The 23,664-nt window shown below is 48.7% G+C and overlaps 1 protein-coding gene across 1 annotated transcript; it reads left to right on the top strand.

Moving 5' to 3' along the window:
* The first annotated feature begins 43 nt into the window (after nucleotides 1-43).
* Nucleotides 44-22,276, top strand: LOC146333928 (excitatory amino acid transporter 5-like). Its single transcript, XM_084825186.1, has 12 exons — nucleotides 44-199; nucleotides 1,420-1,733; nucleotides 6,114-6,193; nucleotides 11,007-11,219; nucleotides 14,321-14,363; nucleotides 15,675-15,897; nucleotides 16,609-16,708; nucleotides 18,288-18,521; nucleotides 19,440-19,634; nucleotides 19,944-20,078; nucleotides 21,401-21,500; nucleotides 21,611-22,276. Exons 2-12 carry the CDS (start codon nucleotides 1,560-1,562, stop codon nucleotides 21,740-21,742), a joined length of 1,629 nt encoding a protein of 542 aa, XP_084681312.1. The 5' UTR covers nucleotides 44-199; nucleotides 1,420-1,559; the 3' UTR covers nucleotides 21,743-22,276.
* Nucleotides 22,277-23,664: the final 1,388 nt, after the last annotated feature.

The following is a 23,664-nucleotide window of genomic DNA, read 5'->3' as shown; positions in this document are numbered from 1 at the left end:
CTGGAGCCCACGCCCCTTCCGCTCTGGCCGGCCGCGGAACGCTGGGAGTTGTAGTGCAGCCCGCTTCAGACGCCCGCAGCCTTTCCCTTGACCAGGGGGCTGGTCGGCGTTGATTTAATTCAATTCATGTGCCAAGTGCCTTGCAGACGTGTTGGACTACAACCCCCAGCATCCCCAGCCAGCGTCTGGAGGGCACCAGGTTGGGGAAAGGTGAACTGCGCTACAGCGCACTGCAGATCGGAAAGGGGCAGCAGATAAATGGGCATTAAAAATGCAAAGGATTCCCTGCTGGGATAAAAATGCCTTGCAGTGCAGTCGTGTAATGTCTGCTCAGGAGTAGGTCTGCTTCTGAGCAGACAGGAATAGAACTGCCCAACTTCTGTTTAGCTTTCCTCCGTTGTTAAGAGCAAACACTTTGCCCGTACATTTCTTCACATATTGCAGAGCTGGCATTAAAAGCAGGTGCCAGCACTGAGCTCTGCTGAAACCCCCCCGGCACCAACCCCTTAGAGTTGGTGGATGCCTTTGTGGCTTTTGTTTCCTCTGTATTTCATTTTTATTCTTACATTTATATCCCACGTTTTTTCCTCTTGCCAGAAACCCAAGGGAGCTTACATGGTCCCCCTTCTCCTCTATTTTATCTGCACAACAACCCTGTGAGGTAGGTTAGGCTGAGACTCAGTGACTGGCCCAAAGTCACCCAGTGAGCTTCATGGCCGAGTGGGGGCCAGAACCTGGATCTCCCAAGTCCCACTCCAACACTAACCGCTATGAAATGCTGGCTCTCAGGGGGGCTTCTCTCCCGGGCTCCTTCAATAGGGCTTTAATTTGAACAATTGAAGCCCTATTGAAGCTTTGGAATTAATGATAAAAAAACCAAGATTATCTCTGAGCATCGGCAGAGTTCAATGAGCAGCCAAAGCTTACTTCCATCCCTCCGCAATGTGCACTCGGATCAAAACATTATTTCTAGGGACCTGAGTACTGCTGCTTTTTATTTGTTGAGAAATGAATTATAGGAACAGAGGCTTCCAAGCTCTCACCTCTGGAACCCATTTTTAGAGTCCGACCCAGAAAATGTGAAGCAGTTCTAGAAGCTGTTTCCGAGCATGTGCAGAGTGCTTGTGTATATCTTGCCGCTAGAACGCAGGGCTGGTTTGTGCTGACAGCTTGCCCGGTCAGTCCGTTAAGTCTTTATAACGCCATTGGAAGACAGGGTTGTTTTTGCCATGACAGATGTAAGATGACTCCCATCTTGCCTTTTCCGCAGTCAGGCTTGGATTAATATGTCGTTGAAGATGTCACTTTCCATTAAGCTAAAAGGGGCTCAGATAGCGAATGTGCTCTAGTGTGATCCTCCATGGAGATTATTGAGGAGTGAAAGAGTAAGTCTATTCCTCTTACTCCTTCTGCCTCCAGACAGATTCTCATCCAGCAAGGAGCTATGATGCCTCTGGGAACAAAGGGACCCCAGTGATGCCCCACGGACTCCAGAAACCTGGCCTCACTGCTGCACTCTCTGGTTCACGACAGGTTTTGGCAAGACCCTGAAAGGCACCATGTGGGAGCAGATGAAAGCGTTGCTGAGCCCGTTTTCCATTAGCTTTGCGGGTGCCTGGAAGGGGATCACGGCATTCTGGAGCAGGAATGGCCTCTTGACCCTCTCCATGCTTTCGGTGGTGACCGGATGCCTTCTGGGGTTCCTGCTTAGGACGCTGGAGTTGTCTGATCTGGTAAGTGACTGGTGGAACAGGCCCCTGATGCAAAAGGCAGGAGCCAGTGGTGCATTTCTAAAAGACGGCTTGGCACGGAAATGGCCTATTCTGTGGTGAAGAGAAGGTGTTCTGTACGTGCTCAGGAGGTACACTCCACTTTTGACTTCAGTGCTGCAGGCTTGCTAGTCTGTGCTGCCTGGAACACCTGTGGGATGTTATCACTAGAGGGGGCCGTGCACAAATCTAACTGGCCCTGGAATGGGGAGTGTGTGTGTGTGTGCTTTGCCTTTTGTTGTGGACAGAATTTAAGTGTGTCAGAAGGACAGGGCAGAAAATAGAGATACTGCATGTGAAGCTTTTTGCTAGTGGGGAGTGTTCCTCTATTGAATTTCCATCTGCCATCAGGGAAAACAAGGGCAACCCATCCCTGTTGGGCAACTGGTGAATTAGATCCTCTCTGGGCATCATTTGTTCAGAAAGGTTGGATGGGCCCTGTCTAACTTTGGGGTCTGTTTTAAACCATCTCACCTTTACTTCTGGCCAGTCTTTTCTGTCTGTAATTGCATCCTGAAATGCAGAAATTAACTGAAGTTTTTTTTTCCTGGCCAGTTACCTCCAAGCTGGGAAAAGCTTCATGTGCTATGTTTGTGCTATTACAGCCAGGCCAGGAGGAGAGCCAGAAGGAAAGGTATAAAGGAGGTATAAAGCCTCCAAAGCACAGGAGCAGCAGTTGGAAAGAGGTGACAGCCCTTACTCCAGGTCTCCTCCCAATTCAATAACTGATGGGTGCCCTCCAGATGTTTTGGACTACAAATCCCAGCATTCCTCACTACTGGCCATGCTGGTTGAGGCTGACTGGGGTTGACATCCAAAACCTCTGGAGAGCACCAAGTTGGGACAATCTGCACTGGAGTTTTGCATTTTGCTCCTGGGTCAAACAGCCTTCATTTTGAGGTTTTGGACCTTGGAGGCTGGCTTTTTGTTTATGTAGTTATTACAATTATTTATATCCCGCCTTTCAAATCTTTCTAAGGAGGCCTACAGGTGACGTTTAAAAAAAAAAAAGGAAAAACAAAAACGAACAATATCAACATATATAACCATTTCTAGAGGGGCAGCCGTCTTAGGGTGCAATCCTATGCACATTTAGACAGGGAAACGTCCTACAACTCCCAGCATGTCCCAGCCAGCCATGCTGGCTGGGGCATGCTGGGAATTGTAGGACGTTTTCCTGTCTAAATGTGCATAGGATTGCGCCCTTACTCTGTCACAGCAGAAATGACGAAGAGTCTTGCGGCACTCTAAGAAATTTAGGATGGCATAAGCTTTCGTGGACTATTGTCCACTTCATCAGAAGCATGAAGTGTTTTGGAGAGTTTCAGGTATAGATGCAGTATACACGGATGGGCAGTGGGGGCAATAAAACCAGCTTGCCCGGTTTTCCTGGTCAGAGGGAAATAAAGTATAGGGCGTACTGACAGGGACAGTCCCATTATTAACAGTGTTCCCCCAAGTTATACCAAAATAAGGCATTTCTTATGTGTCGGCCATAAGAAAAATTCCAATATCCATACCTTTATAATGCCTTTGAGTTGCCCTGATGAAGATATTACACTATCTGGATTTTGGAATTATTAAGAGTGGCAGTTCTGTTGCCACCCTCAAACAATCTGTGTGACCTTCAAGCATTGTGGTCACTTATTACAGAGGTTGAGGTTGCCTGAAGAATCAGAATGGATCGCCTGGGAAGGGGCTGTCACTGCACCCCCCCTTCTTGTCTATGTCAGGGCCATCGGTGTCCCGAGGTGACACCCAAATGTTCTTACGGCTAGCGTAGTGTCATCACAGTGTCATGTCTTCTTTAGAGATGTCATTTCAATTATGGGCCTCAGCGTCACAGCAGGGAATGCAAAGCTAAGCTGGGTACTTAACGGCAGCAAAACGGTGGCCTTCTAGGAACTAGTGCCCCTCCAAGGCTCTCATCAGCCATGTGTGTACCCAGAATTCCCCCTGCAAGCAGCCTGCCATTTCCCTGCTGCACTGCGTGCTGTGTTAAATTTGTTTAATCAGAAAAGTGTCGGGGTGCAGGTTTTCCTGAGAACTTCACTATTAAAACTTAACATGTCTGCTTCCGCACCCGTGTAGTTTGGGGACGGGGAGACATTATTTGTGGATCTGCACATGCTCAGAGAAACTCACTTCAGTGCTTTAGGGCTGAGCCTTGGTACAGAGAGTGTGGCTCAGGTCAAACCATACAACTTTCCTTGGCATCATCATGATTAGAACATATCCATAAGCTTGCATTTATAACATTCAAGTATTAGTTTCTCGTTTAATTAAAATGTCGCTGTTTGAAAGAGCTTGGGTAGCTGGTTTCGCTTTCAGGTGACTGCTGCTGAGTGAGGCTGTCTTTCCTGGCTGGATTTGTATTTTTCTCCACTATTTTTGTTTGCTACTGTTGATATTCAAGAGGACATTTTGGGCTTTTCCACAGACTCAGCCCTTTTGCCTCTTCTCTCCTTTCTCCCCACCCTTCCAAAAAGCTGATGAGTGAGGTCAATAGAATTTAGTGACTCAGGACCACTTCTTTATAGAGAAAAAATCAGACAGAAAAAGAACAGCTTCCAGAGGGTTGCACTTTTAAAAACAAAACAAATCTGGGAAACAGGATTTAAATACATACATACATACACACATACATTGCATTTCTCCAGTTCAAATTATAGGATTAGTGCTAGAGATGGAATAAAATAACAGCTGGGAAACATGAGCGGGAGGGTGCTGTTCATGTCCTTCCTGTGGGCTTCCCAGAGGCAGCTGGTTAGAACTGTGGGAACAGAATGCTGGACTAGATAGGTCAGGTGTGTTGAACCTGAGGCCCACGGGCCAAATTTGCCCTACCTGGGGTCCCCAGTCCAGCCCTCTGTATTGCCCCAGATGGCCATGTCCCCTTCCCCCAGCTGCCAGTCTTTTGGTGGTTTCCCAGTGTTTGCAGTTCCCCCCCCCCCATGGTAAAAGGTTGAAATGCCTCTCCTAAGGCTTAGTTACTGGCATTAACAGCTTTAAGCCAAAATATGCCGGTATTTTTGGCCCCACTCACCACTGGAATGCGGCCCCCAAGAGCTTCTCAGACATTGAATTCGGCTCTCGGGATGAAAGAGGTTCTGCAGCCCTGAGATAGGCCTTTGGTCTGATCCAGTACAGCTCTTCTTCTGTTCACTTGCTTATCCTGGCAGCTGGATCATACTGGTTGCCCAGTGACTGGACTTAGATACAATTCCATCATGATGTGGTCGGTGATAGGATGGCAGCGTGCGTAGCCTCTACGTTATTTGCTTGCCTGCCTGCCCATCTCATCACCTCATCCTTTATCTCCCCTTCATTCTGAGGTCTGCGGTGAAACTGATGAGGTTGGGGGAAAGTGGTGTCAGTTTCACAGATGCCGTTGCTCGTGTTGCAGGCAAGGCTGTGGCAAGGCCTTGCCAATTTTAGGGGCATCTCTCATGTGAAACTTACAGGGAAAACCTCGTCAGTTTTGCCAGATCGCCCTCCAACAGGACACGTACCTGCACCAACCCCAAATGAAAAAATACTACAATCCCCTCACACACACACACACACACACACACACACACGTGAAATTGACAAGCCCTTTTTCCACAACTGTGTCCTGGGGACCAGGCTTTGGGGAGGCATTAGGGCCATGGGGAAGAAGGAGAAATCAGGTAACGATGCAGTGCCTGTTAAGTGACCAAAGGGACACCTCTAAAAAGAGAGGTCTTATTGTGTGAAAAGAGCCATTTCCGCACGTGGAGACACAAGCGAGGGGGCGGAACATTTGGCCGAGATAAAATGCATCTGATGTGAAGGCGATGCAAAAATAAAAAGTATGTAGGAAAGCTGACATGTGATTGTGAAACCACTTCCATGAATGGCTGTCATCCATTGATTTTAAAAGCTGGCACCACTGCATTTATAGTTGCATTTCTGCATTTATAGTTGCATTTCTCTCTTTCTCATATGCACAGCAACCACTGGAAATGGGATGGGTGGGGAGAAGAGAGAGGTTTGGAAGCCTTTTTAGCGACACAAGTGCCATCTGTCAAAGCTGCCTTTTGCATGGGGGCTTTCCCCTACTACCCTCATCGGCTGTAGGGTCTAGTGGTGATGGCAAAGTATGTGGCAGTTGCTGCACCTGGACTGCCTGGCTCAGAAGCACTGGAAAGGCACACCAGTTCTGTGAAGTCTTGACAAGTTTGAGAGCAAAACTACAGGGCCAATTCCCCACAGTGTACACACTGTCTCGGCTCCTGCTATGTGCTTGTAATGACATCTCATCCTTCCGTGCTGTCCTTTGTGGCCTGACCTGTTTGCTTTCTTTCTCCTGTTTCCCTACAGGAGAAGCAATACTTCTCTTTCCCTGGAGAGCTCCTGATGAGGATGTTAAAGATGCTAATCTTGCCGCTGATTACCTCCAGGTGAGCTCAGGGGCCGCTGGGAAGGGGGCAGGTGGAGGAAGCCAACTTGCCAAGCACAGGCTCAGGTGCAGCTGCCAGGCAAGGGTTTGCTTCCCTAGGGCCTCTCTTCAAACCACCCTCCCTGGCTCCCCTGGACACTGTGCGGGGAGAGGTGTAATTGCCGCTTTCAATATATGAGAATTAAACAAGCGTTGTTTTTGAGCTGTGTATTACAAGAAAGGGCATGCCAGCCAAACCCCTGGGGAAGAAAAGTTTTGAATCTCCTTTCCCTGCATGCTCTTTTTCTTTTCTTTTGGTACAAGAACAATTATACTTGTACAAAGTAAAGTTGGAGAGATCTGTCCCAGGGGCAGCTGGCTAAACAGCCTCAAAGCTTAGAGATGGTGTTATTCTGAGTGTGGCACAAACCAGCCTTCGCTAACTTGGCACCCTTTGGATGTGCTGGACTATTGGTTGCATTGTCGTATTGCTCTAACAGTCAGGAAGTTTTTCCTGATGTTCAGCCGGAATCTGGCTTCCTGTAACTTGAGCCCATTATTCCGTGTCCTGCACTCTGGGATGATCAAGAAGAGATCCTGGCCTTCCTCTCTGTGACAACCTTTCAAGGACTTGAAAAGCGCTATCATATCTCCCATCAGTCTTCTCTTCTCAAGGCTAAACATGCCCAGTTCTTTCAGTCTCTCTTCATAGGGCTTTGTTTACAGTCCTCTGAACATCCTTGTTGCCCTCCTCTGAACCCCCTCCAGTTTGTCTGCATCCTTCTTAAAGTGCAGTGCCCAGAACTGAACACAGTACTCCAGATGAGGCCTAACCAGTGCTGAGTAGAGGGGAACTAGTACTTCCCGGGATTTGGAAGCTGTGCTTCTATGAATGCAGCCCAAAATGGCATTTGCCTTTTTTGCAGCCACATCCCATTGTTGGCTCATATTCAGCTTGTGATCTACCACAATTCCAAGATCCTTCTCACTTGTAGTGTTGTTGAGCCACGTATCCCCCATCTTGTAACTGTACATTTGGTTTCTTTTTCCTAGGTGCAGAACTTGGTATTTATCCCTATTAAATGTCATTCTGTCGTTTTCTGCCCTGCGCTCCAGTCTATCAAGATCACTTTGAATTTTGTTTCTGTATCCTGCCCAATTTTGTGTCATCTGCAAATTTTATCAGCATTCCCTGCACCTCCTCCTCCAAGTCATTAATAAAAATGTTGAAGAGCACTAGGCCCAGGACTGAGCCCTGCGGTACCCCGCTCGTTACCTCTGCCCGGTTGGAGAAGGTCCCATTGATAAGCAGTCTTTGTCCAATTCTGTAGCCAACTGTGGATCCATCAGATCATTGTTTCATCTAGCCCACTTTGAGCTAGTTTGCTCATCAGGATATCATGGGGCACTTTGTCGAAAGCTTTGCTGAAGTCGAGGTATATTATGTCTACAGCATTCCCACGGTCCACAAGGGAGGTTACTTGATCCAAAAATGAGATCAGATTCATCTGGCAGGATTTGTTTTTGACAAATCCATGTTGGCTTCGAGTAATCACGGCATTGTTTTCAAGGTGCTTCCAGATGGATTGCTTGATAATCTGCTCCAGAATTTTCCCAGGGATTGATGTCAGACTGACTGGTCTATAGTTCCCAGGTTCCTCCTTTTTACCCTTTTTGAAGATAGGGACAACATTAGCCCTCCTCCAGTCATCTGGCACTTCACCCATCCTTCATGATTGCTCAAAGAGAATAGACAGCGGTTCTGAGAGTTCTTCTGCCAGTTCCTTTATTACTCTAGGATGCAGAGTAGGATGCAGACTCAGCCATCCGCTGCTGTTCTTTGGATGCAAATGGTGTCCGGTGTAGCGGACGCCATTTGCGTCCCTGCTCTTTTTGCGATAGGCTACGTAAATATTTACGTAGCCTATCATGGCAAAGAGCAGGGACACAAATGGCGCCCGCTACGCCAGACGCCATTTGCGTCTGCAGACCGGCAGCGGACAGAAGTCCAACTGCGGACAGGTCTGGCTGGCGGCTCCACGGACTTGCTGGGGAGCGGAGCCGGCCGGGGAGGATTCCAAGGGGTCGCCTCCCCCATCCCATGGACTTGTGAGGGGGGTTCGTATACCCTACTCCAGGGTCTGTCCCAGCACCACTAACCAAAGAAACCAGGGACTAAATTTGGCATCTCATCTGAGTCAACTATGGACTGTCTCCCCCTCCAAAGGGAGGCAAAGCTCAGTTGTAGAGCCCCTGCTTTGCACGTATAAGTTCCCTGGTTCAGTCCCCAATATCTCCAGGTAAGAGTAGTAAAGAATCCTCCCTGAAACCCTGGAGAGCTGCTGCCATTCAGTGTCGACAGTACTGGGCTAGATGTGCCAAGGATCTGACTCTGAATAGGGCAGCTTCTTGTGTTCCTGTGAGTGCTGACCTCACGGCGCTCGCAGGAACCTGACCAACAGACAAAGACAGCCACCAGAGCTGTTTAGTTTCCACCAATATTACTTAGTCGTGTACAACAGAGGCCTCTGTTTGGAAGGAGCTTCTTCTTTCCAACGCCACACCTTAGCATCTCTCTGGGCCTCTCTGCACCAGCCTAAAATCCTGCATTCAAAACGGGGCTTTCTGCTTCCATTTTAGATGCAGGATCACGACTCCCTTTTTCAGGTGCTTCCTTTCCCCCCTCCCCTTTCCCCTTCTCCCCTATTTGAGTCTTCCAATTATCTTTCATTGATCTCGCTCCTTTTCTTGCTGCTTATACTCTTTTCACAGAGGAAACTGAAGTAGAACAGAACGGGGGAGGGGGGCAGTGTGATAGCTCATTATCTGAGATCTATTTAAAAATGGAACAAAGGGCATTTAATGCAGGAGATGCCTGGGATGATCATGGCTATGTCTAAAGAGCCCGCAAACTTCCGTGAAGGAGCCATCTCAATTGCAGGATAAAAGCTCCATGTGAAGAAAGCCTCTGCTGGCTATAATTAGCCATTCTGTCAATTTTCCCTTAACGAGGTCAACCACATGGCACAGAACGTGCAGCTGGAGCTTAGATCTTGTGAAAGGGCTGTGGATTACCTGACATGGCAGGGATCATGCGTCACCGATCTGAGCTCCCAAAGCTTCCTTTTGGCCTGGGTGCTGCACCATTTTAGCAGTTAAAGCGGCTCACGCTGTGCTTTGGGGATAACGTCAGGAAGCTGGGCTTAGAAGCAAGGTTTGGCAGAAGTTTGCTCATTCATTTTTATGTTTCTCTCTCTCTCTTGGTAGTTTCAAAAATCAGTTGAACACCGAGTCTCTGAAATTACAGATGCTCAATGAAAGCAAGCAAATTGAAACAGTGTAAAAGCAACGTTTCTGTGTGCTTCTGGAGCAGGAGAGGAAAGTCATAGTCAGTCCCTAAAGGCTCACGGGAGAGCTGGCCAGATAACCCTTTGCAAGACAGGAGCTCCAGAGAGAGTCTGTTGCTACACAGAAGGCCCGAGATCTGGACACTTTCATCGGGGCGGAATCAGTAGTGGTTCCAGATTTTGAGGGGGGAAGCTCCTTGAGCAAGATGCCCCTAGTGGTCCCTCTCTCCAATTGGGCTCCCTCCTCCCCACAATTCTCACCACTACCTATTTGCGTGCCCTCTCCTCTGGCCCCAAAGGAAGGGCCGTGGCTCAGTGGAAGAGCCACTGCTTTGCATACGGAAGATCCCAGGGTCAATTCCTGGCATCACCAGGCAAGGCTGGGAAAGCGCCCGGCTGAAACCCTGGAGAGCCGTTGCTGCCCGTCAGCGTCAACAATACTGAGCCAGATGGACTGCGAATGTGACTTGGTACAAGACCGCTTCCCATGTTCCTCAGACAAGTGGAGGATGTTACTTCATGTCCTCACTGTTGCCCCTGCTTGCACACTCAGGTCAGGTAAACAAGTGGGGATAGCAAGGAAGAGGAATAGCAGGGCCAGCAGACCTTGGGGGTTGCCAGGGGACACCCTCTGGGTCGTGGGCTTTGGCAAGTGCCCAACAACGCTTGGCCCTGTGGGGGAACCCATATGCAGTCCCTTTCTCCCCGAAGTTTATTTTTATATTTGCAGGGATGTATTCTTATCAATAATAATAATAATAATAAAAATAAAAAAACCATGAAGGACATTCTAATTCCACATTCACAGGGAAACATGCTGGCATCAGGGTGACCAGAGGTAGCTCTGCAAGGGACATGTGGTGTCAGGCTGGAATAACCTGGATTCCTCTGTCTGTCTGCACAGGGGTCCCCAACCTTTTGGGGTTCATGGGCACTTTTGAGAGTGTCATGAACACTCCCACAAAATGGCTGCCACAAGGGGCTTGCTCATCCATAAACTGGCTGCCAGAGTGAGCATGGCCGGTCATAACACTCCCTTCCCAGAAGGCAAACTGGTGAGGCTCAAAGAAAAGTAACTTGCCCAAGAACCTAAGCACAAGGCAGAGGTGGGGGCTGAGCCCAAACCATAAAGCCGCTCTTCGGAGCCCAAATAAAGATAGTGCTGGAAGGCAGTGCTTCACTTTGCAGCATGCCAGCCTCCCGGTTTAAAAAAAACAATAATTAAAAATGTTAATAAAATAAAAGCCAGGAGAAGCAGGGAGCCACTGGTGCCCACTACGCTGGAGAGCCCAAATCATTGTACGAGTAAAACAGGGAGCCAGAGTTTCACCGAAAAAAGACACACACATGCACCACCTCCCTTTGCTGATGACCTAACTAGGTTTGGCCAAAAGCCAACATCATGGAACACGCAGGATCAGGCTGTGCCAGACATAGATACCAGAGCATCCACCACCACGTCCTCTCTCTCTTTCTCCCCCACTTCAGCTTGATGTCTGGTCTGGCCACCATGGACTCCAAAGTCTGTGGGAAAATGGGGATCATCACCATTACCTACTACCTCTGGACAACCTTCTTTGCTGTGACTACCGGAATCATCTTGGTCATCAGTATCCACCCCGGGGCCGCTGCCCAGAAGGAGGAGTACATGGTCAGCAAAGTGGTGCTCAGCTCTGCTGATGCTTTGCTGGACCTCATCAGGTACCTGTGCTCCTACTCTGCTTATATTCATGCCTAATGGATGCTGTTTGCGTACCCTGAGGAGCCCCACGGTGCATGCTTAAAATGGATAAGGAGGAGGAGGCAAGTACTCTGGAGTTCATCCGTGCTCCTGGTTTGCTACTGGAATAAATGATGCATCTCCAAAAGTTTGGCAGAGCTGTGCTTGATATGTCTCCTCTTGTCACAAAAGCTGAGGACATTTTTAAAGTAATTTCCTCCCACCCCCACCCCCTCATCAGGATTGGGAAAAATCAGATGGGGGGGAACATGTGTGCAGGGGCAGAGGTCCAGGGCCTCAGAGAGTCACCCTCTGACAACTGTAATCCTTCCTTTATTTATTTATTTATTAAATTTATTAATCGCCCATCTGACTGGTCACCCAGCCACTCTGGGCGATGTACAACCCACCATAAAACAATTTAAAACAACAAAATTTTACCATAATTTTTTTTTTAAAAAAATACCCTAACCCACCCCAATTGCCTGCCTGAACAACCACGTTTTTAATGCACGACAGAAGCTCATTAAAGAGGGGGCATGACGGAGTTCCCTAGGGAGGGAGTTCCACAGAGTGGGGGCCACCACAGAGAAGGCCCTCTCCCTCGTCCCCACCAGTCTAGCTGTCCTGGCTGATGGGACAGAGAGAAGGCCATCTGAGGCTGATCTTGTTAAGCGGCCTGTCTGGTGTTGCTGGAGGCGCTCCTTAAGATAGGCTGGGCCGGAACCATATAGGGTTTTAAAGGTCAAAACCAACACCTTGAATTTGGCCCGGAAAACAACTGGTGACCAATGCAACTCCTTCAGCACTGGAGTGATGTGATCTCGCCGGCGGCTGCCTTTAATCAGGCGAGCCGCCGCGTTCTGTACCAGCTGCAGCTTCCGAACCGTCTTCAAGGGTAACCCCACGTAGAGCGCATTACAGTAGTCTAAACGAGAGGAGACCAGGGCATGTACTACCGATGGGAGCAGATGGTCGGGAAGGAAGGGGCGCAGCCGCCGTATCAGATGGAGTTGATACAGCGCTGTCCGGCTCACAGCTGACAGCTGAGCCTCCATGGACAGCTGGGAGTCCAAAATGACCCCTAGGCTGCGGACCTGGTCTTTCAAGGGTAGCCGTACCCCATTCAACACCAGGTCAGCATCCCCCAGCCTCCTCTTGTCTCCCACCAAAAGTACCTCGGTCTTGTCAGGGTTCAGCTTCAGCTTATTCCTCCCCATCCAGCCACTCACCGTCTCCAGACATTTGGACAGGGATTCTACGGCCAACCTTGGTGAAGATTTGAATGAGAGGTAGAGCTGCGTGTCATCCGCATATTGATGACACTGCACCCCAAACCTCCTGATGATAGCCCCCAGTGGCTTCACATAGATGTTAAATAGCATCGGGGAGAGGATGGAACCCTGTGGCACCCCACAAGTAAGTGGCCACGGGTCCGAAACCTCCACTCCCAGTGCTACCCTCTGGTACCTGCCGGAGAGGAAGGACCGGAACCACCACAATACAGTGTCTCCAATGCCCAACCCCTCCAGGCGGTCCAGGAGGATACCGTGGTCAACGGTATCAAAAGCCGCTGAGAGGTCGAGGAGAACAAGGAAGGAGCATTCACCCCTATCCAGAGCCCTCCTCATATCATCCACCAAGGCGACCAAGGCCGTTTCTGTCCCATGCCCAGGCCTGAAGCCCGACTGAAATGGGTCTAGATAATCGGTTTCTTCCAAGTGTGCCTTCAACTGCACCTTAAGGGGGCACCTTAGATGCCCGCTGGCTGTAAAGCTGCTTGGAGCACCTGCATTTGCATTTTCTTTCTTAGACCATTAAGGGTTAGAGATTTCATTATGAAAATATGCGTGGTGAAAACACTCTGGATAATTTTTATAAAAATCCATTCTACAATTTGCAAGCTGTTTATTCCAGTTCATATTTGAAAATCCTAAGGACCCCCTTCTCTGAAATGGATCTGCCTGTCTTTTGAGATCATGTGCTCACGGCCTGCTCTGGCCACCCCTTCCTCTCCAGGCTAGGTGTGTGGCTACCAGAGCCAGGGCATTTTCCATGGTGGCACCTCAGTTGTGGAGCCCCCTCCCCAGAAAAATTTGGCCAGCATTGACTTTACAGCCTGTTTTGCGCCACGTCAGAATGGGTTTATTCTCCCACATGTTTGGCAGATGATTAATTTTCCTTACTGCCCCCTCACTACTGCTATTTTCAGACAAGATGTTTTATTGCATTCTTTTGCTGGTCGTTCAACTGGATTTTCTAGTTAATAATTTTTCCCTGTCTAAGTTGCCTTGATGTTTGGTTTTGTGTGTGTGTTTTAAATGGGAAGGCAGGATATATAACTGAGGTCATCAGATGAGGCACTTCTGGTGGTTCCACATGGATCTGCAGTCCGTTTGAAATCCACTCAGAGTAGAGCCTTCAGTGCACCGGCTCCCTCTTTGTGGAACTTCCTGCCTGTTGATGTTAAGCAGGCACCAACATTGTTTTGTTTTCTGTTCCTGCTGAAGACATTTATATTTAAACAAGCCTTCCCTGATTGACCAGCCACGGTTCCGTTGTTATAATCTGATTTTAAATATTTCAATTTTGTATTTTGATTGTTTTCTTTTATTGTTCACCACTCAGGATAGAGTGGGATATGCGAACCTTTCTTCACAAGGCTTTTATTGTGCACTCATGATTCCTAATTCACAGTCGTTTGCGGGTGCTTTACATGACATGGGCATCCTTTGCAACCATTTTAGCGGGGTATTTTTCTAACGGGAAAGTCTGGAATTGGTGGATGGTGTCATGAAACCCTCATGTATTTCCGCCATTCTGCTATACCAGCATTCCATAGTGGTAGTGTATGGAGCATATAGAAAGGCAGAGAAAGGAAAGCCCCATGTGTAAGGAGTTGTTCTTAACCCCACAAAAAATTTCGAACCAGACGCCTCGGTAAAGTGGTGGGTTAAAAGCCTCATGTAGAAAAGCCCTAAATCTTGTAAACAAAAACAAACAAATAATATAAATGTTCTAAACCTCTTTTTAAAAGTCTCCATGCAGCCTTCTCACTTCCATTTCTTTTTGTCTCCTGCAGAAATATGTTTCCTTCCAATCTCATCGAGGCTTCGTTCCAGCAGGTAAGCGCCTGATACAGAACTCCTTCCTAGGTGGGCTTGTGAGATGTCAAGCCAAGTTTCCAGTGCAGCAGTAGCTGCTTCTCTCTCCTCTCTTATAGTGTGTCTCAGGTGCCATTGATTTAGGCTGTAGTCGCTACTGATCCCCAGCCTGGGGTGAGAGCAAGTTTAGAAGTTCTGAGGCACTAGAATGCGCTGGGTCTTTCTGGATGTATCGACAGCTTCCAGCAAAATGAACTCGTGACACATCCCACGTCTGTCAGAATGAGCTCTCCGCCCCATCCTTTTCTTTGTGGCATTCAGCCTGAGCAAACATTCTGTGGAACTTAGGAACTTGCATACTGCATGGGGAACATTGATTGTTCCTAATATGGCAGTGGTGGGGAACCTCAGGCCCATGGGTCAAATCCAGCCCTCTGGGGTTCCCCAGACAGCCATGCTCCTTTCTCTGACCGCTGATCATTTGGTGTTTTTCCAGCTTTTGCTCATTTTCCCTGTTCTAAATAGTTGAAATGCCTCTCCTGGGGTTTAGTTACTGGCTGTAAGCTAAAGTGTTAGTACTTTTGTGTATTGGCTCCAGCCCTTTTGCCTTGGGCAATGCCCACCACAGGAATGCGCCCCCCCGCCGCAGATCTTCTCTGAATTTGAATTCATTCCTCAGGCTGAAACAGGTTCCCCACCGCTGTAATATAGGAGCAGAGAAAGCAGCCTTCTTCAGAGTCAAACTCTTGGTCTATCTAGCTCAGTACTGTTGACACTGACTGGCAGCGGCTCCCCAGGGTTTCAGGCAGGAGTATTTCCAGCCCTACCTGGAGATGGCTTGGACCTGAGACCTTTTGCATGCAAAGCAGGTATGCTACCACTGAACCACAGCCCTTCCCTAGTAATGGGCTTTTCCCCTGTCCCTGTGAATTTTGTTCAAATGCACCAACATGGCTTCAGCTGACTTCGGTGTTGTTGTTCATCACAAAGTGCCCTCTGGTGGCATTTACTTTCTTGCTACTAACAAAATGGAAGCTGTTTTCGCAGGTTGGGAATGCAAAAGACCAGACCTGCCTAAATTGTGGGGAAAGAGAGTCTCAAGCAGCCCATCCAGCTTTTTTATTATATTACATTTTATTATAATATTACATTCGTGTATTTACATTTTTATTGTATCTTGTTCAACATCTTGGGTGGGGCTTGTTCTAGAAAGGCAGCTTATATAAATACTCTACTTAATTAATTAAATGAATGAATAAATCAATACCTTTTGAGGCTTCGAGAAATTTGGCTTCAGATTTGAACTGTCACGTACCTCTGCTTTACTTCCAGTACCGAACAGTTCTTGTCCCCGTGGTGAAGTCCTCGGGGGCTCCAAATATGCCAAGGAAGTCTCTAAGTTTCATTTACTTTGTGCCGGATACTGAAAATCCAGAGATCCAGCGGCCGGTGCTCCTCGAGATCACGCCATCTCCAGAAATGACCTACCAGACCCTCCCTGACAGCAATAATGAAATGAACGTCCTGGGGATAGTTATCTTCTCAGCCACGATTGGTACATGGCCAACTTCTGATTGGGGGCATCCCCCATATGTATAGATTTGATGGAGTAGGATTTAGAGAGACATCATTTTTCTCCACACAGCAAGAGATTAATCTTTATTTTAACAAATGTTAAAAGAATCAGTGCACAGTTCCTCCAGAATCAACAGTTATGTGCGTACACCAGCTTTCCTACATACACCAACATAGATGTGCCAGCATAGCTGGCTGGGGGTTTATGGGGGTTGTAGTCCAACGCATCTGGAGGACACCAGCTTGGGGAAGTCTGACATACACCATTCATCGATACCATAAAAAGAACACCGCAACATTAATAATACATCGAAATGAAAAGCTGGCGCCTGAGTATTGCTTTTTTCCCTCCTCTTTCCCAATCCCTTTTCCTTTTGTGTCATGCCCTTTGGATTGTAAGCTGGAGGGCAAGGATTGTTTTATTATTCTTTGTAAGCTATTTAGGAGCCTTTTTTGGCTGAAGAGTGATATAAAAATGCTGTAAATAAATAAACAATAATACACATGAGTATAGATTTTCATAAAGATTATTCTTATCCAGTATAAAATCCTCTTTTTTCCAATCATCCAAAAATTGGAAATCGCTTTGCTTTTGCCTTGTTGTGTCTCAATAACAGGGGACAGTTTTTCATCATCCAAGTGGGACTGTATACTGTTGGGGCCAATAATGGGTGACTGTTTCTGACTGCAGGCCTCCTTTTGGGGAAGATGGGTGAGCGTGGGGCTCCTCTGGTCAACGTGTGCCAGTGCTTGAACGAGGCCGTGATGAAGATCGTTGCCATGGGCGTCTGGTAAGTCCTGTTGAACCAGTTGTAAAGGGACACCTCATAGAGAAGTGGGCTCTTGTGGCTTCGAAGCACAACACGTGGAAACTTCTTATGGTGAACTAATCTTTGTAAGCCGCCCAGAGAGCTTTGGCTATTGGGTGGTATAGAAATGTAACAAACAAACAAATAAGGAGAGCTTAGAAGGCATTTGAGCTGTTGTAGCTCTGCCAGCTCATCTGGTATTGCTAGAGGTGCCCGCCGTAGAACCCAAAGAGGAGGAGGATGCCATGATGACACCCTCATCCCACTCAGCGGCCAGCCAGAGATCCTGACAGCTGTGGTGTAGGTTTGCAGAACCAGTTGACTTCCTTCTCTCTATATGTTGTTGCCCCCAGCCTGAGCAACCTTCACGTCTCCCCTGCTCCCAGACCACTCCAGTTGAGCCGCCAGGTAACAACAGATAGGGGCTTTTTGCCCTCTTTCATAACACTAAAACTTCTGGTGGGGGGTAGGGGGGACAGTCACCCAGTGAAACTGATGGGCAGTAGATTCTGGATGGACCAAAGAAAGGGCAGCACATAGTTAACATAATGGGGTTATGGAAGGCAAGGAGACCATCAGGGCCTGCTCAGTTCCACTGCCCCCCACCCCGCCCGCCATATCTGACACCAACCTCAGGGCCTCTCCAGTTGAACTGCCCCTCTCCACAGGGCCAAATGACAGCAACCGCCCTGTGGTAAGGAACATCAGATGCTGCATCCTGCTCAAGTGGAGCTGGTTGTGCTGTTCAGTCTTGTGTTTGGAGCATGTGGTTGTTGTAGCCGTTGTGTTTTATAAATATTGTAAGCCGCTCCGAGGGCTCGAGTTGAGAAGTGGGATGTGAATATCCTAATGAAATAAATGCATAGAATTTGCTGCCGCAAGATATTGGGATAGCCACTAGCTTAGATGGCTTTAAAAGGGGATTAAACTCCTGGAGGAGGAGAGGTCTGTCCAATGGCTATGAATCATGGCAGATAAACGGAACCTCCACATCCAGTGGCAGTCTATGTAGAATACCAGTTGCCAGTGAGAAACAGCAGGGGAGAAGGGAGAGATGAGGCCTTGCTTAGAAAGCCTCAGTTTACAGCACTGTCGGGCCTTTGACATCCACCACTTTGGGCGGGAGGCAATCAGCATTCTAAGTGCCGTCAGTCTCATTGCCTTTCTTCCATCCTGCACTGCTCCCCTTTTAATGATCTTGAAGGGGGAACTCTCCCAGCCATGTACATGGTACGTGGGTAGTCCAAAGCATATTTTAGGGCGCAGGGGCGTATTGAGTTTAGGTCCTTATTCAGTTTTCTGTTTCAAACTTTTGTGCAAGTAAGGAACTGGGAACTGGAATAACCATGCTCAGCCTTGTCCCTTCCTACACACTTCCCCTGCCTCCATCCCATCCTCAGCCATTCACTTTTCACCTCCACACTGGATGCTGGAATCCACCCATTTGCTCCCTTGTCCCTCCTTCCTCCACACCATGAGACCCCCAGGCAGTGGGAACAGGAGTCTCCTCATCACAGGCGCCACACATGCCGGGCTTTCTCACTGATCTTATGTTTTGCAGGTACTTCCCTTTCGGTATCGTCTTCTTGATTGCTGGGAAGATCTTGGAGATGGAAGACCCCTCTGTGGTCGGGAAGAAGCTGGGCCTCTACGCCACGACGGTCGTGACTGGCTTGGCCATCCACGGCCTTTGCGTCTTGCCTCTGCTGTTTGTGCTCATTACCAAGAGAAACCCTTTCTCCTTCATCCGAGGGATCTTCCAGGCCCTGCTGATCGCTCTGGCGACATCATCCAGGTGGAAAACAAGGGTGATGCTGACACAAACTCTTGACATGCTCCACTTAGTGTCACGAGCCCTATCCTTTGGGTCTTGCAGTGTGCAGCAGAGGATTCTGATGAGGACAAGACACAGGCTACTTCCTCGGGGGTAGGAAAGTCAGTGCCTTATTCAAGGCCCTCCCGGCCAGAGGACGCAGACCTGCCATCATCCCCTGGCTCAAAGGCTGAGTTACCAGCAGAATCTCCATCTCCCCAGCCTTGCATAAGTCAGGTTGCAGAATCAGGCGAGGGCCCTTGAACGGTCCTGTCAGCTCCTCCAAGAGGGGTGGAGCTGACCACACTGCAAGTCTTGTCAGACTACATAAGGCTTTAGTCCACCTGCTGAGGCAACATCCTCCTATTCTCCTAGTAGGAGAGAATTCCAGCCAGCAGGGCCTATTTGGAGCTACCCAGGGTCCTACTTTTGTCCTGCCTTGATTCACATTCCTGCCTTGAACTTACTGGCACCTTCCCCTGAGAGCCTGAAGGGACCCTGGAATGGGACAGCTAGCTAGTGGGAAAATTTAATTTTCCCAGGCACTAAATATAAGATGGCAGAATAGCAGAGTTTGAACATCCTTAACAGCAACAGATCGGAACACAGACAGGCCTGACCTGAGTGGGTGTTTGCCATTTATATTTCCTACCTCAGGAAAAGTAGCTCTTACCTATCTTATTCCTGGAGCAAATGCCTTACCTTGAGGAAAGATGGTTTCCATCTTTCTGTGTGGCTTCCACACAGACCCTCCATCCTCAGTAACATTTAACAGCCACACAGTTATTCTGCTTAGAAAATACTCCCATCTGCCAGCCATACATCTTTCTAGGCTGCATTTCTTTATAACGGCCATGAGAACATCCGCTTCCATTAACAAGTTCGGCTTTTCTCTCACAGCTCAGCCACGTTGCCCATCACCCTGAAGTGTCTTCTAGAGAACAATGGGATCGACAGACGGATAGCCCGGTTTGTCCTTCCAGTTGGCGCAACCATCAACATGGACGGAACTGCCCTGTATGAGGCAGTGGCGGCCATATTTATCGCACAAGTCAATGAGTATGACCTGGACTTGGGACAGATCATAACCATCAGGTAAATCTGCCCTCTTCATAGAATCATAGAATAGCAGGGTTGGAAGGGGCCTGCAAGGCCATCGAGTCCAACCCCCTGCTCAATGCAGGAATCCAAGTCAGAGCATCCCTGGCAGATGGCTGTCCAGCCTTGTCTTGAATGCCTCCATTCCTCTTTCCTCCCCTGGTCTTTGCAACTGAAGCAGATGCTAAAAAAACAACAGCAACCAAGGGAAGGCTTTAGCATTCATCCGTTTGATAGCTGTGATAGGTAGGAAAGTCCGTTTCCCATGGCAACAGCATCCCAGTCTCTCTCCTTTCCTTTCCACAGCATCACGGCCACGGCGGCGAGCATTGGGGCAGCCGGGATTCCCCAGTCAGGCCTTGTCACAATGGTTATCGTGCTGACCTCTGTCGGTCTCCCCACAGAAGACATCACTCTGATCATTGCCATTGACTGGGCCTTGTGAGTTGCTCACCCCCACTCCTGTCTCCACATTTGGGTGCCCGGGAGTTTCCAAAGTCCATTTGGGTTGTGGGGTTTGGATATGGATCAAAGAGGGCTGGGCAGAAACCTGGGGGTCAGGGAGCTCTTCTCAGTTCTGCACTTAGGTTTTATAGGCAGCACCACCAGATGCTCTTTGTGAAATGTTTGTGGATGAAATTCTGGGCCCCCATTTTGAGATCATTAACACACGTGTTTAAAAGACTCGGTCCAAAGCAGTATGTATTTAGCAGCCTTGCCTTTTCATCTGCAAAAGAAAAGACTTTGGGGACGGGGGGAGCAGTCAGGCTTTTCTCCTTCCATAGCTGGGGAATTTCCTTCCCCTAGATGAGAGTGGGTAGCCCATCTGCCTAAGATGTCCTAGATTGCACCCCAAGTAGCATCATTCTGTAACTGTCTCTTTTCAAGTGGAATTGATGTACCGACCACTCAGAATATCTTGATTTAATGCTTTGCTTTCTTGCGTTTCCATTTATAAAGTGTTTGTCCTGATGACTGTCTCAAGGCAGAAATACACGGTATAAATTTAAATATAAAATAAATCAGCTTGCTCACTCATTGATGCACTAGGGATCTCAGGGCAGTCAGTTGACTAGAATGGCAGGGGTACCTTCCTGCCAACTGCCCAAAACCCAGTCGGCCAACTCCACTCCCTTGTCAGGCACTCAGATCATGTGGCCTGGAGAAGACAGGCAGCTGGATGATTTGGAGGTGGAGAGGGTGGCGGTAGCCTTCCTTGCCAATGAGTTGCTAGGCTGAGGGAGTTTGGCAGATCTGGGAGCTTTATAGGAGACAGTGGTGTGGGATTCGCCATCTGAGATCACCTGATACCCAGCACCAGGATGGTTCTGGGCTACAGTGCTAGTGTCCCAGCGTGAACTGCATGCAGTTCTGGGGGTGCAGGATCAGTGCCTGACCCTTAGGCCTGCTGGATCAATCCTGATGTCCCTTGCCAGAGGAGCTAGTAAGTGGTCCATGGGCCAGTTTTCATGGTCCGATATCTTGAATGATTTGGTGTAGTCCACCTAAGGAAAAAGAGCCAACAGGACAGTCCCAGGAAGGGCCTGGCTTCCAGAAACACAGGGGATGATTCCCCATCCATCAGATGTGTCCTCTGAGAGCAGCTTTGGCTGTTCAGATGAGAGCTGCAGAAGTTCCACTTTGTTCTGTTACGGAGCAACGGGGAACTGGGATGTGCGTATCATTCCCCCAGCCTCACCGACCATCTGAAGCTTCCTGCATTGACGTAGCTTCTAACTGTACTCTTTGCTCCCATCATCTAGGGACAGACTACGCACAATGACCAATGTCCTGGGTGATGCACTGGCAGCAGGAATTATAGCACACGTCTGTCATAAAGATTTTGCTGCGAAACCACCCGAAGTACGTGTGGATGTTACCTGAGGAGGGCTTAAATGTGGAGACAATGGAGGGCTGGCTGAGGTGGGGTGAGGCCCATTTATCTTACTTCCTGTTTTTCTTCCCACTGCCAGGAAGATCCCGAGAACAATAAAAACAAGCTGGCCATGGCAGAGGCATCTCTCTCCCAACCCAAGGACCACGTGATGGAAATTACTGGAGATGTTTTATCTGAACGAACAAACTACAACATCTGTCAGGTGTAACGCTTGTGGCTTTCTTGCTCCCAGGAAAGGAATTGGCATTGGTGCTGAGGTGCTGCCGCCGCTGCTTAACTCTCCATGTGTCCTGCTGCACAAATGCTTCATCTGGCACAAATATGATGGTGAGATTTGGTCTGTAGGGAAGCCAGGAATGATGCAAAGCACGGCAGAAGGGTGACCTCCTCTTGTGGGGACGAAAGGAATCCCATTTGCCAACTGCTTGCAACTCCAGCGTGATGGAAAGTCAGCATCTTGGTTCTTAGAAGAAGGAACCTTCTGAAGCCACTTCGTACTAATGTCACAGCACCTCAGGAAATAGGTTAGGATAAGTTTCCTAGGATGAAAAAAGACCAAGGGCTACTAGCTAAGAATGTCTGGAGATCACACTGACTTTTTCAAAAGTGTGAGTGTGGTCATGCAGAACCTGCAAGGGGCAGCTTTGTCAAAGGGCTTTGCCCATTTTCTCTGTTTGCATTTTGTCTTTACTATTTTTTTCTTGGAACTTTTTTTTTTAATTAAAACAACACTTTTTATAGCAAGATTTTTTATTTCTTTCTGAACAGTGAGAAGCTCTGCATGCAGCTCTGAAAGCTAGATGCGTCTTCAATGAGCAGACATTGGTAGAGCCGACTGCCAGATTTTTGTTAGGTGTCTGAAAATCTGACTGTGATGTGTGTGCTGTGTGGCGCTCTGATGTTGTCATCTCCCTCACTGCACAAGTGCATGCACGCACACCGGCTTGTGGACATTGTGAATAAGGTTCCTAAGACTGTAGGTTATTGGGAAGAAGCAGAAGATGCAGGCATGGAAAGCCAAACCCAGAGAGGTAGGAAGCAGATAAAAGGTTGGGAATACTAGAGCAGAGCAAGAGGTGAAACTGCCAAGGAGATGCAGGGAGAATGGGGCCCAGTGGGCAGTTGGCTGAGATGCTGAGCAAGTGAGGGAAGAGCAGCAACTGAAAGAGGCCTGGATGTATCTCCATGAGCAGTTTACTCAAAGCTGGCTGCCTTTGGAGGTCATTAGGGAAACATGACACCGTGGCCATCCCGCAGCCACCCCAGAGCTTATCAGGGAAAGAACGGATTTCCTGAGACTGCTTAAAGTCCGATTCTTTTCCTTAAGTGTAGGGATGTCCGAAAGTTCCGCCACAGATCTCGGGGATGCCGAATGCCAGCGCATTCGGCCCCCCGAAAGCGGTGGTGGAACGGCCCGCCACCCCCCCCGGGACGAGACTTACCTTGGGCGGATCTTCCTGGCAGCTGCGGCTGCGGCGGTGGTTCGGTGGCGGCTGCGGCGGCCGGTCTTCCGACCGGCTGCCACCGCTGCCATTTCCAGGTTAAAAAAAAACAAAAAAACGTGATAGGCTACGTAAAGATTTACGTAGCCTATCACGGCTAGATTTTAAAAAAACACCGTGATAGTCTACATAAATCTTTATGTAGCCTATCACGGCTGACTTTAAAAAAAACCCAAAAAACCCGCGCATACGTAAATGGCGGCAGCCATGGCCGCCGCCATTTGCATTCTTTATTTTGGCACGTCTTAGTCTACGTCAACATTTACGTAGACTAAGACGGCGAAAATAAGGGGAACGCAAATAGCGTAGACGTAAATGTTGACGTAGACTAAGACGTGCCAAAATAAGGAACGCAAATGGCGGCGGCCATGGCCGCCGCCATTTGCGTACGCGCGTTTTTGTTTTTTGTTTTTAAATCAGCCGTGATAGGCTACGTAAACATTTACATAGCCTATCACGGCTGACTGCGGGGACGCAAACGGCGGTGGCTACAGCCGCCACCATTTGCGTCCCTGCTAGCCAGCGGCCGGATGTCTGGCTGCTGGCGGAGCCAGCCAGCGGCTCCGCAGAATCGCTGCGGAGCACAGCCGGCCAGCCAGGATTCTGGGGGGGAGGAACGGAACGCCTC

Source organism: Heloderma suspectum, chromosome W (assembly GCF_057233095.1).
Source record: "Heloderma suspectum isolate Gila_16-S chromosome W, 16-S_ref, whole genome shotgun sequence".
In the NCBI taxonomy this organism is placed as follows: Eukaryota; Metazoa; Chordata; class Lepidosauria; order Squamata; family Helodermatidae; genus Heloderma; species Heloderma suspectum.
Note: the sequence above shows the minus strand (reverse complement) of the source record. Positions and strands in the feature narration are given on the sequence as shown.

Excerpts from the sequence above, each read along its gene's own strand:
- LOC146333928 (XM_084825186.1), top strand. The coding sequence starts at position 1,560 with ATGTGGGAGCAGATGAAAGCGTTGCTGAGCCCGTTTTCCATTAGCTTT. Across the intron at positions 6,194-11,006 it reads TTGCCGCTGATTACCTCCAG|CTTGATGTCTGGTCTGGCCA; the intron begins GTGAGCTCAGGG and ends CCCCCACTTCAG. Across the intron at positions 16,709-18,287 it reads ATCGTTGCCATGGGCGTCTG|GTACTTCCCTTTCGGTATCG; the intron begins GTAAGTCCTGTT and ends TATGTTTTGCAG.